At 34.8% G+C, this 18538-nt stretch overlaps 1 protein-coding gene across 1 annotated transcript in view; it reads left to right on the top strand.

Annotated features, from left to right (window-relative positions):
• Positions 1-11572, top strand: part of VMP1 (vacuole membrane protein 1) — a 187775-nt gene extending 176203 nt beyond the window's left edge. The window contains exons 10-11 of the mRNA XM_082245795.1: positions 8936-9038; positions 10144-11572. Of these exons, the coding sequence (XP_082101921.1) occupies positions 8936-9038; positions 10144-10287 (247 nt within the window). The 3' untranslated portion in view covers positions 10288-11572. The remainder of the gene's footprint in view (positions 1-8935; positions 9039-10143) is intronic.
• The last annotated feature ends 6966 nt before the right edge of the window (positions 11573-18538 follow it).

Below are 18538 nucleotides of genomic sequence, written 5' to 3' on the forward strand. Positions count from 1 at the left end.
CGTAGATGGGTCTTCCAGCATGATAATAACCCAAAACATATCGCAAAGGCAACAAAGGAGTGGCTCAAAAAGAAGCACATAAAGGTCATGGAGTTGCCTAGCCAGTCTCCAGACCTTAATCCTATAGAAAATGTATGGAGGGAGCTTAAACTAAAGATCCCTCCACAGATTTGAATGGATAAGCTGAACTTTCATGTTTGGGCCTAGGGTGAAGATTAGCCAAGTACTGCTGGGCATCCTTGTTCAGCCAGGGGATGGCTTCTGTGGCTGAAGACTGCATACTGAAATAATGTTATCACCTAAACCAAATGTAACTGACTGGATCTTTACTTAAATATTTTATTCTTTAACATTGAGTTATCATGTTAGGCAACATTCAAATTCTTAGATAAATAATAATGCTTTGCCTGAAGTAAGCCTGAATGCCTGAATGCTTTGCTTTTCTGGGCCTTGGCAACTTATAATTTGTGTAGAATCTGCTTTTAAATGATAAATACCTATGCAACTTTTATACATTACTGTGACGGTTTTGTGCTGTTATCACTTTGACTACCCACTTCTTTGCTTCAGTTCAGTAGACAAGACATAGGTTCAATTCACATAGGTTTAACACAAGGATTATTGATCTTTATTTTAAAATATTAGACACAAGACTGTCATTTTCAAATCTCATAAAACTTGGCATAGAAAAAAATATTTTTATTTTTTTCTGTAAGGATTCTTATGCTGGTGTTCTGTCTTCATGAGTTAAGCCTCTTATGATAATTCTTAACATGCCTTATAAGAAGGCTTGTGTATGTGTGTTTGTGTGAGTGCTAGATGAAAGACAGAAGCACCTGGGTCTCATGTTTCTCTCCAGGGCATTGCAACCTAGATGGGTGAGTCAAGCTATTGAATTCTGAGGTCCATTCTGAGTCATCCATAATGGCATCCTGCTATTGGTTCAGCCTCAAGGAAATGGTTGGTTAAATAACATGAGAATCTTTATCAGAGCAGGAAATGACAAGTCATTAAAATACTAACCGTTGGTACTGGTGAGATCACTGCCTGGAAAAAAAAAAAAAAAAACTGTTCCAAAGTTCACATTTTCACATAGATTGAATTGATAGTTGGTGTGTCTCTATAGAACATGTCATCAGTGTCTTCACTTAGAAAAAGAAAAAACTTTGTTTAATCATAGTTGTGATTATGTGTATCGTGGAATACAAACAGTTGTATATAACACACAGAGATCAGAATAATGGCATAATTACACTGGGTGTATGTATGTATATATAGATATATATGTGTATGTCTTTCACTCTGTTTATAGTCTCTTTTCTCCTGTTGTAGATAGGATTAAAAAGTGATCCTCTTTGTCTCCTTTAAGCATTCAGCTTCCAGTCAGTCTAAAGCCTCATACACACCACTAGTTGGTTGAAAAAAAAAAAAAAGACAACTCAGGTCGGAGCAGCTGTACTAACATTCCGATGTTAGTACAGCAATCTCCCCTGCTATGCTATTGTGTTCCAACAGTGGGGCGGTCCCCCCGCCAGAACACTGTAGTCAGCACTTTCAACCATTGGCTGGGAGCACTGAAGAGGAGCTGGTCGGCAAACCTTTCTCGATCATGAGCCTTCTACAGAAGCCAGCCAACTTCTGTCGGACCAGCTGCAATACACCCAGGCCAATGTCAGCCTGTTTCTATTGAACCGGGCGACATTCGGCTCGTGTGTACTAGGCTTAAAAATGTAATTTGAAAACATTTCCTTAATTTGTATTAGTTAAGGACCGTTGACTATTGTGAAGGTACTGATAACTATTCGTGAAGCTGCCAAAAAAGATCTCTCCAAAAGTCCGCTGACCCGACAGACTATCCTCTTTAAAGTGACCCTTTCACTGAAATCCAAGTGGAAATACATGTTACCTGTAAAGGTAATAATTAAAACGTACTTCGTCTGCACACAGTGCCCAACACCGCTTTTGTGAAGAAGAAATACTGGCTGAACTATGTTCATAAACTGACACATCAGGGCTGTCTATCTCCTGTGTCCCCTGCTGCGTCCAGTGGTTACTCCTTCCAACCCTTACGTCACCAATATGTCTTGTAATGATATAGGGGTCAGTGGAAAGAACCACAAAGCGAAGTGGGGGACACAGGAGATCACTCCCCGAGATGTCAGTTTCTGAACAGACTTGAAAAAATATTTCTCTGCATTAGAGCAGCATTACGCAACACAGCAACAGGAGGGGCAAGTATTTAGTATTTTTTTTACAGGTAACATATTTATATTTAGGCTTTTAGTAACAGGGTTGCTTTAAAAGCCAACTACCATGAAAATGATTACCTTCTGATAACAGTATGCACTTAGAACATGAGAGTATTATGTTTTGGTAACATAATACACAAAATATGTATTAGATCTTTATTACTAATTTTAGATTATGCATATTTCCCTCAAATTTTGGACTTTTTTGTCCAATGCTAAAGGACACCCTTTAGCATTGTTAGTCCATTCCCTTACAGTAATATATGTAAGAATCTGTAATTTAGCACTTGCATGCATTTGTATCTAAACTAACTGGACAGTGGACTAAAATACAAGTACACACAATGAAGAATCAACCACAAATTTCCAACCTTGAGTGTTAATTTTTTTGTAAATTTTTTAAAACTACATCTTTTACATGCTTGATTATTCAGGATATCAGCACTGAACTGCAAAGGTATTTGTAACCCATTTCACTCCTATTAAAGAACATACAGATATACAGCATGTATGTTTGGAACACTTTATTTTGGCTAGTTAAAATTTAGATGGAAACCTCTATTTACATGGCCCATCAGCTTGGGCTGTTATATTTTAATATTTGCCTCTCTCATCTCAAAACCACTTTAATTCTTTAGCCTAGGTACACATTTTAACCCTTGTGCAATATTGATTTTATTTATTTATTTTTTTTTACCAAATATTTAAAGAAAATTGCACTGATCTTCTTTTGTAATTTTTTTTTTTTTTTTTAGTATTTTATTTAACAACCCTTTAGAAATCCATCAATGATCAGAATTGTTAATTATTAAAAAAAAAAAAAAAAAGAAACATTAATGAAGTTTCACATATTACATTAACTGATCCATGTACAAGATGTTTTAATAAGTTACAAGGATAAATATATAAAATATTGGAGATTTTATCAGAACAAGATATTTGTTTAAAGATGCAGGAGGAGATTTTTAAGATGACATAGCAATGGAGATGTTTTCCAGCACACTGCTGACTTCTTCCTCAGTAATCTTGTAGCACAGTGGTTCCCAATTTCAGTACTCAAAGTGTGCTTACCAGGTCATGTTTTCAGGATTTCCTTTGCTGTGCACAGGTGATTTAAAGGCTAGGTTTACCTTTTAAAAAAAACAATACATGCACATGTTTTTGCAGGAAAAAAATGTGAATGTATTATTTTTTTGCAGGAGCCTGCAAAGCATTTCACCCACAACGGGCTTTTGGTTAGAAGGCAAGAGGAATAGTCTATGGACTACAAGTGCACTGATTACCGCACTCTTATGCTTAGTACGCACCATTAGAAAATCTGATGAAAAATACCACTTTTGAATCAATTGCGTTAATCTGATCGTTCGTACACAGCTGTTAAGAACAAATCATAGCCGTTCATGCAAAATGTTCGGAAGGCACAAACACGAAAATGTTTCTTGTGCGATACCAGAATGTACGATTTTTGCCTTTTCAGTACAGTATTCATCCAAAAAAAATTTTCTCAGAAATGACAGAATACATTATACAATACAATACAACACAATACATCACTTTCGAAGTTGTATTCTGTCATGCGAGAATTTATGTAACTTATGAAGTAAGTTGAATGAAGTAACCTCTTCATTTTCAATATGATACTAGCATGCAAAAAAAAATGGACGATCATTCGTCCGATATTCTCATCGTGTGTACGAGACTGTAGTCCATTAAGAACCACAAGACCATTTGCCATGGTGGCAGAAGGGCGGTGTAGTCTATTCATTCACAGATCTCTGTGAATGAATAACGTGGTGCGCGGGTTGAGCCCCACACCAATTTTAAATGTGACAGTGACTGTGGGGGAGAGGAACTGCACGTTGTCACAGGAGAGGATACTCTGGGGGTAAGAATTGGGTGCTTAGAAACATGTTACGTTACACCCAAAATATAGGTAACCTGCTCCTAAAGGCGACTTAAGCTTTTTAATCAGTGTCAATGGCTTGGAATTAATGACCACTATTTTTTTAAGGGAAATTTCCAAAACATGGCTCGTTGGGGGTACTTGGGAAATGAGGTTGGCAAACTGTAGAAGAAAAATGCCAGTTGTCATTTTGCTGTCTCTTGGCCTCAAATGGCACATTACATAGAGCAATAGCGTTCCTTGTTACAAAGGAGTCTGATATGTCAGTTTCTCTAAAGATGTGGTGATTTCTACATATATATTTTTAATGTTATTACTAGATCTTTCACATAATGGTTATTTTTTTAATAAGGTAATGCACTTTTAATGTAACTTTTTCAATGTGCAAAAATTGTGATCATGTCAATCTATTTTTTATTTTTTTAAATGGATGTAATGCATAAAACTGCTAATTTTTCCTAATTTTTTAAATATAATTGCTGATATTGCTCTCCTCTTGGTAAAGTGGGAGCAGGCAGAAATAGCCTGAAAATTTTGATAAAATGGAAGTCCCAAAATAAATAGAATGGCAGTATGAATAAAGAGCTTACAGTTTTCTAATGCATAGTTGACTATGTGTATGTATGTTATATATATATATATATATATATATATATATATATATATATATATATATATATATATATATATATATATATATATATATATATATATATATGTATGTATATATGTGTGTGTGTGTGTATATAATATATACACCTGTATGTGTATATAATATATACTTATATACTGTATGTATGTGTGTGTGTATATATATATATATATATATATATATATATATATATATATATATATATATATATATATATATATATACACAGTATGTGTGCATATATAATATATACATGTGTGTGTAATTATTTATAGAGAAACACACAGTATATATATGTGTGTGTGTGTGTGTGTGTGTATATATATATATATATATATATATATATATAATATACACACACACACACACACACTTTTTTGGTCATTTTTTTATCATTTCCAGGTCGCAGTACAGTTAGATAACTCTATGTGGTACATAGCATTTATTGTTAAAGATGCCATACCTTCTTCTTTTTTAGAGGCTTCCGAAAAGTGTTTTGCAACATTTCCTGAGTGTTATTGGCTGGACCCCTTCGTTGTTATATCCTGCTAATGCTCTTAAGTAGTAGAGATTTTGAAACTGAGGGACAAACAAGGGTTTTAACAATTTTATTCTTAAAAATGGGATGTATGAATGTCTGTGTGTGTATGTATATAGAAAAATAGGATAAATTATCTGCCTTGATAAAAGTGGTTGGACCAGAAAACAATGCAATACCAATTATAAAAATAAGTTGAAACTTTAGAAAATTTGTAGTTTTATATCTCAGAAAAAAATATGGTGAGTGTATTTACTTTACCAGTATACATTGCGGTGTCTTCTAATACAGCGTGCTACAGAGAAGGTGTTCTAGTAAAATATTAAGAAAAAAAATGTAAGATGATCTAAAATATTCTCTATCATTCCCAATGAGTGCAAATAATGTAAGTATCAAATCATGATTATTCATTTTAAATTTACATCAGTTACACCAGTACAGAATGAATTAAAATATGCTGAAATTCATAATTACAGTTTGTAATTTTCATTATAAGCTGTAATAAGTAATTAGCTGCTTAGCTTTTCTCTACTGTGGACACAGAGAATTGTGGTTATAAACCTAATTGTTTGGAGATATTGAACCTGAACGTTTGTAAAGCAGGCAACAAATAATGTAAATTAGATTGTGAAAAATATTGTTTTATAGATTATGTATCAATTCAGGTATTACATTGGACATGTGGAAGTTTATTCTTCAGTGATAACGATTATTTCAAACATAAAGCAAAGGAAGCTTTTGTTTGAAACATAACATTTTTTACTATTTACTTTCCATTTGCCACATTAAGATAAGTAAAATCTTATTTTGGCAGATAAGCACCAAGCACATGAATGGAAAGTGAACTTTTTACTAAAATAACCTTAAACCTATTAGAGTCTTACCTCAAAAGCCACGTGCTTTGTTTGCTTGAAGCTGCTCTAAACCTCAGCATAAACGTGTGAAGTCACACTTTCACTTAAGAGGCAGCTTGTACTCTTCATATGTTTGAAGGCAAATATACTTAATGGTTAGTGACACTGTTCTGAATTGTTTTCTGGAGTAAGATGTCAGTAAAATGGCTAAACAAAGATTTTATGAATGAAACAGCAACAGGATACTATTGACTAGAAAAAAGTAAAAGGTATAAAATTAGAAATCTAGTGTGAAACAATAAAAGCGGAACAAAACATGTCCTAAACTAGTAGAGGAGGCTAAAAGGTGATTATTTGTAACAAATTAACAGAATATTTAATGACCAAGTATTTGTAGACATGTATTGTGGCAAAAATTTAGCCCAGTCCCATTAGAGCCTATAGCGTAAATATGTTTTTAAACTACAATAAAAATGTAATATAGTCTTTACCTTTGCAGCCGTGTGTAGGCTAGTCATCGTAGGGGCTAACAGTCATTGCACGACATCAGCATCTTGCTCATACTCTTAGTAAAAGGGTTCCCAGAGTGATTTCTTATCCCAAGATATTCATCATTTCCAGCCCTGTCTGATGATTCAACTATTTACTGAAAATTAACTTTGTATTACTAATCTATAGCAGGAAAGCATGACCGATGTTGGTAGCCCTACAGTTTGGCCATGAATTGAATATTTATCTCTAAGCTTTGACTTGAATGGTTTTGTTTGTATGGGTTAATGCTGAGAAGAAAATAGTTTTGGAAATTAAATAGGGGATAGTGAATGAGCATATATTTTTATAAATTATGCAAATGATGAGTTATGTTACAAATAACATAAATTTTAAAAGCTAAGCAGTTGCTAACAATTTATTCCCTATTAGTAACCTTAAGCAACATTAAAAAAATATATATATTTTATATATATATATATATATATATATATATATATATATATTTATATACCGCTATATAAATCCTGTATAGTAAATATATATATATATATATATTATTTTTTTTATATTTATTAGGTCTACAGAATGTTGTTATACTGGCTTAAGCAAGTTCCCAATCCTGTAAATACAGTTTTAAAGAGGTTGTAAACCCTCTTGTATAACTTTTACCTATAGGTAAGCCTATATTAAGGCTTACCTATAGGTGCTATAAATATCTCCCAAACTTGCACCGTTTAGGAGATATTTACAGCGCAAACTGCCGATGATGTCATCGGCGCAGGCGCTCTGAGGGAACGGCCACCCGTGCCGTTCCTTCAGAGCTCAGTGCCGTGAACGGCGGCTCCCGCGCGCATGCGCGGGAGTGATGTAATCGCGCCTCCGGCCAATCAGATGGCCGGAGGACGCAAACCCGGAAGCGGGACGGCAGGACATGTCGCCGTCCTGTCGCTGAGGTGGCAGCACGGCGGGGGCTTCGTTTTAAGGTAAGTACTACATAATGAGCTAGTATGCGATGCATACTAGCTCATTATGCCTTTCTCTTTACAGGGCTTTTTTTTTCTCGGATTTTTTTTTTTACTTTACTTCCTCTTTAAAAAGCTTCTATGTAATAGTTGATATCTTTGGTTCCAGGTTTTAATGTAAGCGTTATTAATTATCCTAAAATTATCATAATGTGGTTTTGCCAACAAGAGATCTAATTTAAAAAGTGCAATATTGCATCCCATCTCGTCAGCCAATTTTAATAATAAACATTTAGGACCATTTTTTGCCAATTCTGCTGTGGGTAATTCAGTTTACTTTTTTTTTTTTAACCTCTGCTGGGAGTTTGTTCCATGCACTTACTACTTTCTGATTCAGCTATTTATACATCAACATTTCGCTGCAGGCAATCCTTAAAGCAGTGTGTGTGTAAAGTATTGGTGAAAGTGATTGATGCTTGTAATTATGTAATATAGGCTATTGTGTTTTATCTATGTCCTCATATACAACAAGGTTGTTGCAGGACTCTAGAGTGTTCACTTAATTTAGCAGTTAAACTGCAGAAGAAATGAAAATCATTACAAAGCACAATTGCTTACTAATGTAAAAAAAATAATGTAATTGTGATGCAGATTTGGAGTGCTTTAGTTGCTTTGTTTCACTTTTTTTTATTTTTTTTTATCATTGACTTCTGACCAGCAGGGAGGTCCCTTCAGAGCTAGCTAATCCGTTCTTTTGCAATAACATGACGCATTCATAAGATTAATAACCCTTCCAGTGCCAGAGAAAGACGTGATATATGGTAAAACACCATGATCTGCTCTGTCAGGCTGCTAAAGGGTTAGGATACTGAGCTTTTTTTTTTCTCCCCTTCTTCTTTAAGGAAAGGTACGCCTTTCTGAACACAAAGGGGCGAGTTTAGAAAAGGGTGGGCAGTTTCTGTTTCAAGTGAGGATGACACAAGCACCACTCATTTCCTTATTAATCGGTTCAAACCAGTTCTTACAGGAACCGCTGGTGATAAATGTGGGAGTTCCCAGAAGTCATTCATTTGGTTTTCTGCACTGCAGCAGTGCACATAACCCAGCTAAGAGCCTCCCTCACTGTCTTTCTGTGCTGCCTTCATATCGTACCATGCAACATTCATATGTTCCATCCTGAGTAAGTAAATCTCTAACTGCTTTCCCTTTCCTCTTCTTTTTTTTTTTTCTCTTCTTTCTTTTTCTTTTCTTTTCTTTTTTTCTCCCGACTTGAAAATGGATCCAGGTCTGTTCCAAGTATTGGACCTTCTCTGCAAAAGCCGTTCCAAGAATACCTAGAGGCTCAAAGAAAGAAACTTCACCATAAAGTAGAAGAAGGAGCCCCACAGGTAAGAACACTGCACTTCTGTATAGGGGGTACCAGTCTTTTCAGCCATGAAGCATCATATTTTTATTATAAAATGTAGTTTAATGTCTTTTTATTGTTTTAGAACAAGATCCCTTTATACATTCATTAGACAACAGTTGCACTATTATTTTTTCTTTTTTTCTATTTTAATCCATGTGTAGTATTTTTTATAGATGATCTTATTTTTTTCTATTATAGTCACTTTTAAAATAAAATTGTATTAACTATTGATTTACATGCCCTGCCATATGGTTTTAGAAAAAGAAAAAAAAAATATATATATATATATATATATATATAGATTGTGTGTATGTATGTATGTGTAATATATATGTATGCATGTGTATATATATATATATATATACACACACTATATATTAATAAATATATATATATATATATATATATATATATATATATATATATATATATATATCTCAAATACCAGGCACATGCAATCAATAGTTATTGATGACCCTTTTGTGCTATTCTAAAATATAAGACACTTCCGTTTGTGCTTTTCATCTATCTATCTGAGATTGGAGTCATGTGTCAGTATAGAAGCTACATGTTACTACAGGTACAGTTTGCTGTTAATCCTTATTTATCTGACATTTGCCACTAGTGATCTGGAACCTGCAGATTGTGGGATAGGTAGACCACCGAATTGAGAAACCATTGTATAGATCAAGTGGTGGACATAAATTTCCTGTAACAGTGTAACCGATGCCTGAAACTTTTATTTTATAGTTAAACGCTGCCTCCTACTGGACAAACAGCACTACATAATAAAAGAAAAAGAATCAATAACTACTAGGTCTTGGTATCTTTCTAAGATAATGAAATGATTGAATGTACAGTATAGCCAGGCTTTGAAATCATGAGTCTTTAGTTTGCTTTGGCTGAGTTAGTATCAGTATATACTGACATTAGGGTTTAACAATACAGTATTTACCAGTCTGTAATGAAAAGACAGTTAACATGATTCAGTATTTGGAACACGAGGTGGGGCAGGTTTTGTTATTCCTTTCCTTTCCTTTCTATAATGATTTCACCATACTGCATTGTGCCTTTTATTTCTACAGAGTGAAAACTGGTTATCATGGGCATTTGAGAAGCTGGTCATCATTATGGTGTTCTATTTCATTCTTTCCATCATCAACTCTATGGCACAGAGCTACGACAAGCGTGTTCAACAGAAAAAATTATCTGTTGAGAAGACAAAATAAGGGGGAAGGACTCTGGGAGTAAATGGGCGGGTGACACAAAAAGACAAAATGCTACTAAGAACCTCATTTGACCTGATTAACCGTTAAAATGCAAAATTGGCAATTTAAACTGTGGACATTTTAAAAACAATTTTTTTTTTTTTCAAAATCATTAAATTATTTTTTTCTAATATTTTTTTCACACTATAAAACAATAACCATTTATATTCTGTGGATAAGAGATGTCTGTTGGCAAAATAAGGTAATGTATATCCTTTTCCTAACATCTCAGATTTTATTTTTTTTTTCTCTTATGGTGAGTTAGTTTTAATTTCTTTGTAGCTCATATCTTGCCACTCAGGGTACTGTTTCACAGTATTTTCCTTCTCCCATGTTTTTGGCCAAGAAAAATTGAGGCCTTTGTTTTCCTCTGTGTAACAGCACTGTAATGGGTTAAATAAATAAGGGACTCTTTGCCCCGTATATGCTGCTTGTGTCTATAGGAAAACACAAGGTGAAATTTGAGTTTCTTGACTGATAACTGTGGGAGCATGAAAACCACAATGTCACGGTACACCTAAAGGGTCTGTGGCCTTTAGACTTTTGTGGAACTACATTGTTTCATGCAGTGCTGGAACCTGTATCTTACAGCAGCTAAAGTGCCATAGTTTACCTACTGTAGCTTATTTCATTGAAAGCAGGACAGGGTGTTGCAGTGCATCACCTTTTGGACTGTTCTAGTTGGTGTGAAAAGAAGTCAAGGTGTGACTTTCTGTGTTTATTTTGACTGGACGAACCAATTGAAATTGCTGTTCAGACTTTTGTTATTTGACTGGAGGGAGACATTATCACATTGCTGTGCAGTGTGCTCCCCTGACCCTATAAAGCTGAAGACCTGTAGAGTTCTTGACAAGTCTGTTTTCCACATGGACTTTATTACGGCACGATTTCCTAACTTTTGATAGGTGCCCTGCTAGTCTACAATTCCATGTGTCCTGTTTACGTTTTTGCTAAATAAATCACTTGTCTGTAACATTATGGGAGAGCTAAGGAACTCAAATATCGAACACAGGCTTTCAGTTTGCTTGGGTTAAACCATCTAATAACTTTTAAACAAGAGTTCTGATAGTCTTGGCAAAGATAACGCAATGCGGTCTGCCCAGCAATAATTTTTTTGGAGATAGGAATTGTCCATTTTTTGGTGCCCTTACCATTGTCTTGGTTTTGAGGTGCTTATTGAAACCAGTGAACACCGTTGGTAACCGTCCAGTTCTTTAAAAACTGACTTGCTTTTTCGTTTTTTTTTTTTTGTTTTTTTGTTTTTTTAATTCTGTACTTCTAGAATGGAAAGTTGAAACTGAACTTTATAAAGCCACCTTTGATCATTCCAGAACTTCTCGTGTCTGTTTTTTACCCTCCCTAAGTTTAATGTTCATTCTTTCTTTGTGATATGTGCTTAGTTTTATATTTCTCTTGTATTGATTCTTTTGTCCACTCCACCCCCGTAGCTGTTGGACCAAAGTTGATTGCGTGCGTGTTAATCCTCCCTGTAGAAAAACCTTTTGTCTGTGATTTCCCAATCATTCTTGCCTTGCAGAAGCAGGAAGAAGGAAGTGTGTATTTAGCTCTGGCGCTGCTTTTACTGCTGACTTAATATTACAGCTGGCTTCCTAGAAAACGTCTTCATGGTTCCACTTGTTTTCCTGCCAAGCCTGAGTCATTGGCAGCCACGTTAACTCTTCAGAGCACCATTTTTGCTTTCATTCAAATTTTTGGGATTTAGCATTGTTTTATATAACTACTAGGAAGTTTTAGATGAATTCTAATTGATATTTAGGCTTCATTTCACCTTTTCTCTTTGGCTTTATAAAATCAGGATGCAATATAATAATTTAGGAATGCTGCTTTCCTAAAGGCAAATATAAAAGTATTTATTAACATGCTATTATTTATACCAACCCAAGAAAATGCCCCAACACACTGATTGGTAAGGCCTAGTTTACTAAAGATGTTAATTCTGGACTCGAACGTTAGCTGGCTTAGATCTTTAATGGATTTAAGGGTTCTTAATACAAGTGTCAGCTTCTAATCCTTAGCACTTGTGCAAAAGTCCTGACATCCTGTTGTACTTGGATAGTGTCCTCGATGCCAGTATCCATCTGAGGTAGTCAGTGAGGGAATCAAGGGATGCTACAGAGTCACTGTGGACTGATGTTACTGCCAACACCCAGTGTGAAGCAATCGCCTAGACCTTCTGTATTTTTAAAACATCCAGTAATATACTTTTTGTACTCTGGCACTACTGAACACCCAGTAGACATTTTCATGCCCCTATTTAGAACTCAGGGTTAGGATGGTTGTCCTACCATGTTAGATTCCGGGGAGCAGCAATCTGCACTTAATTAAGCTGTAATCAGTGAGCAAGGTTTTATTGTTACAGACATTTCTTTTCAATTAATTTTGGGCTCTGAATGTCTTCTATGTCGTCTATGTTTGGCCATACAGGTTTATAGATACATGCTGTTTAAGACCCTGCTGCTCTACATTGAGATCTGGGTGCCTTTCATGTTCACAGTTCATGTCACTGACTCATCCAGAACGTTAATACATCAGATCTTATCAAAGCACTTTATCACTTAGCCCTAAAGCTATAAAGGCTATTTTACAGGGAGGAAATGAACTTCGAGAAAAAAAAAAAGTGTCATTATAATGTCAAAGTAATAATTATACTCTCCTTACTTTGTTTAGATCTGTTACATCTTATACGTATGCCATGTGTGTTCTCATTACACATGCATTGTCATTAATTTGTACTAATAACGTCCCTTGCACAGCCAGGGGGAAAAAAGCAAGTAGTGACCAATAGCTGCTACCTGCTGGTACCAGCACTTTCCCTGTGCCTGTTGGCTGCTGTCTGGGGCTGAAAAGGATCTCCTGTCCCCACTTGTGTGTTTTGTCAGTCTTAAGATCCTTCTGTTCTCAGCACAAGCATTCCAAGTGAATGAGTCAACAACTAATGACGCATGTGGGACCGTTTTGCAATCGAGTTTCAGCTTAAAAAGTGCAGAGGCATTATCAGAAACAAACAGCACAAAAGTACACTGTGAAGTACAATACTGAAACCTATAAACTTCATGGTAATAACACATTATTTGAGTTTATATGGATATCACTTTATACTGATATTGATTTTGAATTTTTATATGTGGAAATGTCAGTGGTGTGCCTTTTTTAAATTGTAACCTTGATTTAGAGATGCCATCATTTTTATTCCCTACTGTAGCCTGTATTGATTGATGCTGGTAAAAGCAGAGTGGATGATGGTGAATCAAGAGCGTTGCAGTTTTCAGTTTGATTTTCTGCATACAATTATACACTATAAATTTGTTTTATTTTTTTAGACAGACAAAATTTACTTAACATGTCTCACACTGTGCTGTCAACAGCTTCACTTTGCTCATGTTCTTATATGTGAAGAACAGAGTAGTCACAACCCCGCCCCTCTTTTCGAATTCATTAAAAAAATAGGGGGAAGGGGGCAGGGTTGTAAGTCAGATACATTTCATGAATCCACGTGGTGGTGATAAAATAGTAGATACAGACAGGGCATTATCGTAGATCTCAGGGGCAATCAAGGTACGTAAAAGCATGGTATGCAAGGGCTAGAGTACCCTCAGTTTTATATGTATTACCCCTTCAAGATATTATTTCAATGTGTTAACCCACAATTCAATTTTCAGCGTTGCATGCTTAAAGCAAGTCACAGCCATTGTCTTCAGAACCATTGTACCTTGCCTATTGTGTGTACATTGCACCTTCATCTACCGTCGTGACATCTCCATGGCTCTACCATCCTGTCGGATAGCTTATCAGACTGATGTTGACTGTTGGATCTCATGGCAACAACAGTCGGTAGGCTGTCTGACATTTTGGTGTCGTTCACCTGACCAACCTTGTCTTGATCATAACTGTGTTTTTTGTTTTATGTCCGTAAAAATGAAATGCATTTCCACCAAAGACTTTTTATTTATTTTTTCTAGTGCACAAATTTTCCTTTTTTTTTATATTCACTTTTATGTGAACAGAATCACAACCTAAAGATAAATATTTGGTCAAAAAAAATAGCATGCCTATAATTTGGTATATATGTTTAGTAGATGCAATAGTTGTGATTAATGAACCTCCCTTTGGTGGCTGGTTGTTGACTAATAATGTAAAAAAAATCTCTAAACTACAGTGTGTGCCAACTGATTAAATAAATTATCAGTCTTGTAATGTATATGGATGCAGTTTTTGGTGCTTGTTTAAGCCCAGGTACTACATAATCTACATCAAAACAAATGAGTTTTTTATCCTGGAAGTCCTGTGGTTACATTTCATTTGCTTCCCCAATACAAGTGCCTCTGTTACTTTGTATATTTTTTGTTTATATGTTGGTACAGTTTTAGCCTATGTAATTTTTCATCTACATTATGGAACAACATATAGCATTTGACAGCACCCCCTTCAGAAAATTATGAACATATCTTTATAGGTGATATACTCAAAAGTCCATGAAAGAAAACATGTAATGTAATTGTAACCTAGTTCCTGGTTTTGTGAGAAACATTTCTAATAGTGAACAAATTAAATTTTCTGTTCATAGATCAAATGGATACCTACATACATTAATAACTTTACATGATGGTACTACACTGCATAATTATTTTTTTTTATTTATTTTTTTATTTTTTTTAGCCCTGTAGTCCCCCCATGGTTGTCAACATAACCTTTTGAATAGCTTATTGATTTTCCTGTATTTTATGTAAATATAAATACATATATAAAATAGTTGGTTCTGCTAAAAGCTCTAAGTATAAAGTTTCTCCAGCACTAGAGTAATAACTTATTTCACTTGCACTTTAACATATAACTTTTGAAACGTACCTAAACAGTTATGTGATTTCAACGTTCTTTATTAATTGTGTAATATCCCAAGTATGTGTTTGAAATGTTGCACTAAAAACAAAGTTTCTGCTTATTTCTGCACACAATAACACATAAAAATGAGTAAGATATATATATATTATATAGATTATAGATACTCTGAGATGCTTGTCCTAATGCTTGTATCTTTTAGCTATTTGTCTCATGAGTTTAGATAACAAAAATAAAGCCCTTACAGAAAAAAAAAAAGAAAAGGGCATACTCTTCAACATACCCTGCCAGTATTTATTATTTGAGTTAAGCTGGGCACAAACCTCAAGGGAAGGTTGGTGCAAACTCCTACTGTTGGGGAGTGGTCTTGTTTTGGTGGTTTCAGGCATAAATCTGCACATTCAGATCCCTTGAGTATGCCTATTTATGCCTGCGTAGTAGAGTTAAGGAAGCTTAGCCAAATATCTTCAGCACTGGCTTCTCTTAGGTTTTCCCCTTTAGTAATTTGTATCGTCAGCCCCTCCCACAAGGCCATAGCAAAGCTGTCACTCTTACAGCTGGACTCCATAGTTCTTCTATATCATGAAAAAACCATCAATGGAGAGTCACACAATGTTTTGCTTTTCAGCCGTTTTCGTTGGACTGAATTGGGAAAATCTTTCCTTTTGAATCCTAAAAGATATAAGAAAACCAACAAATTCTATAACAGCAACCACTTAAAAGTTAAATATCATCTTCGGGTGCAGGTGACCTTTAGTTTTGAGAGAAGTAGCTTTATCTATAGGCCTTCTTAAGTTCTCATATAGTTCGTACCTCATTTCTTTGCACACGTTTCTTGAAAAATGTTAATAATGTATTTTAGCAGACTGTAAATATTTAACCTGTGTTTTATTTTCTCATTATTCATGGATAAGCTAAATTTAACCAATCTATTCTTAATCGGGGAATGTTTTTCTTTTGTTCTTTTTTTTTTTTATTTTTATTATCAATAAAAGGAGAATTCCAAATATAAAATCCTCTGAGTGATTTTTTTATCATCATTGCATGCAAGTGTATTTTTTTTTTTCTGCTAAATGATACTGTGTCCATCTCTGGCTAGGAATTGGGGCGTGTGGCTGAAGGTGTGAAGTTATGTAGAATATAGGATTAATGAAACTGGTAGCTGTCAACATAGGAATTACCTTACATAGGCTTGCAGCACACCTTAAATACACTGAAATCAATTACCCTGCCATACTTTTCAGTAGCTTCTTTAACAAGATCCCAATATTTTTTTTTTTTTTTATATTTAGAAAAAAGTGTCCAGAACATTTATAAGCAGTATTGTACTTTCATAAAACCCATGCATATCTTGCATTTAGTTTTTTAAAAAAAAATATATTTTTCCTGTGCAATAAATAAAAGAGCCTCCGTGTTTTAAGATGTTGGCTCAGCTTCCATATGACCTCATCACAACACTTTTTGCCATCTCATGGACAACCAGGATCTTGCAGTGTATACCTCAGTGACTTAAATCACTTGGCCTTCTCCTCCCCACTGATGTGCCAGTCTGAGTTTTCCAGTAGAAATGAGAGTTTAAGGATTGCTGAATCCCTACTGATAGGAGTGAGAAATTATGTCTTCAGGCCACACTTCCCTTCCCTGATGCTGGACTATAAATATTATATATATATATATATATATATATATATATATATATATATAAATAATAGTCTGTAGGAAAGTTATAGAGTCCACAAACTATGGTGTGTGTGTGTGTGTGTATGTATGTATATGTACACACATATATATATATATATATATATATATATATATATATATATATATATATATATATATATATATATATATAAAATCCGAATGTACTGATGGCCTATCTAATTTTTTGAGGCCCGAATACTCCAGGACAGTACACATATCACCCAAATTACCCCTTTTTGGAAATTAAACAGTCCAAGATATTTTTTAGGAGGCATGGCGAGTTTTTTGAAGTTGTAATTTTTTGTCCCAATTTTTTTAGAAAATGAAGAAATTACAGAAAAACATTTTTCACAATTCTTTTTATTTTTTTTTTACATACTGCCACCAGTGCAGTACAGCATTGTCATATAACTGGTGTGGTGGTGATCAGGGACACTGACTGGTGACAGTATGTAAGATAAAAAAAAAAATGTATTACATTTTTTTCTTTACAATTTTTTTTTTTTTTTTTAGTAGCCGGGTCAGTGACCAGGCCTCAAAAAATTATTGAAAACTCATAATTGTTCCTCTCCACGGAAATCTTTAGTAAAAGGCAAAAGATTTATTCGATCTGAAGAGAAACCAGAGTATATTACAATTTTTTTTTTTTTAACACACTGTGACCAGAATTATACAGTGTTACCATAGTAACACTGTACTACTCTGGGGAAGTGAGCAGGATTTTTTTACACATTATGATTGCTTATACCAATGAATTTCATTGGTATAAACAACTATTCTTACTGAATGAAACTGATTCATTTAGTGTCTTTTGTTGTGATTAGCTGTGATAGGCCAAAGCTAATCACATGGTACAGATGGGCTGTGATTAGCCATGTTTGTACCATGTGATCACTATGAGCAATCACAGCTAGCAACACAATTGTATACAACGGATGGCATGAAAGGAAGCCCTCCTTGTTTACATTTGTCATGTGATCTGCTGTGATTAGTCACAGCGTTCACATGATACTGGCAGTGGACCAGTATAGTGATCAGTGACCGATCCCGCCGTTGTGCAGTCGCCTTCTGGGAGGGCGTCATACGACGTCCACTCAGGAGGATGAAAGGCCTGTCCAGCCATCAATCTGCTATAGGCCAGGCGGGAAGGTGTTAAAGTATCTGTAAATCCAAACTGGATGACATTTAGTTTGCTAAAGAACTATTTATCATAAACGTTTGGTCATATTTTTTCTTTTAAAATTACTGTTTTCATTTTAACTTTTTCTTATCCTTTGTTGCAATGCAATATTGTTGATCTTCTACAGCTTCTATGCAAGATTTTCCTGTCTGCATGTACTGCATGTTATTGCCCATGGCAGGTTTCTTTATGGTGACAGCAGCAGCCAATGCCTGCACAATGAGCACCAGCACAACCACTTATGGTCTTCTCTGGAATCACATGTAACAGGGTGACAATGCAAGAGAAGAATTGGGGGGGGGGGGTGTTGTAACAGGAAGTGCCTGAACAAGTCTTCAATACAGGGTTACCACGTATTATTTTAATGAAGGCTGCAGATTTAAAACAATTACTTTCTTTTTCTTATAATAACGTTAAAATTTATATGTGATTTTTGAATGATTGGGTTAACATCTACATTAAAGCATTAGTAAA

The sequence above is a fragment of the Pelophylax lessonae genome (genome assembly GCF_965119305.1).
Source record: "Pelophylax lessonae genome assembly, chromosome: 2".
NCBI lineage: Eukaryota > Metazoa > Chordata > Amphibia > Anura > Ranidae > Pelophylax > Pelophylax lessonae.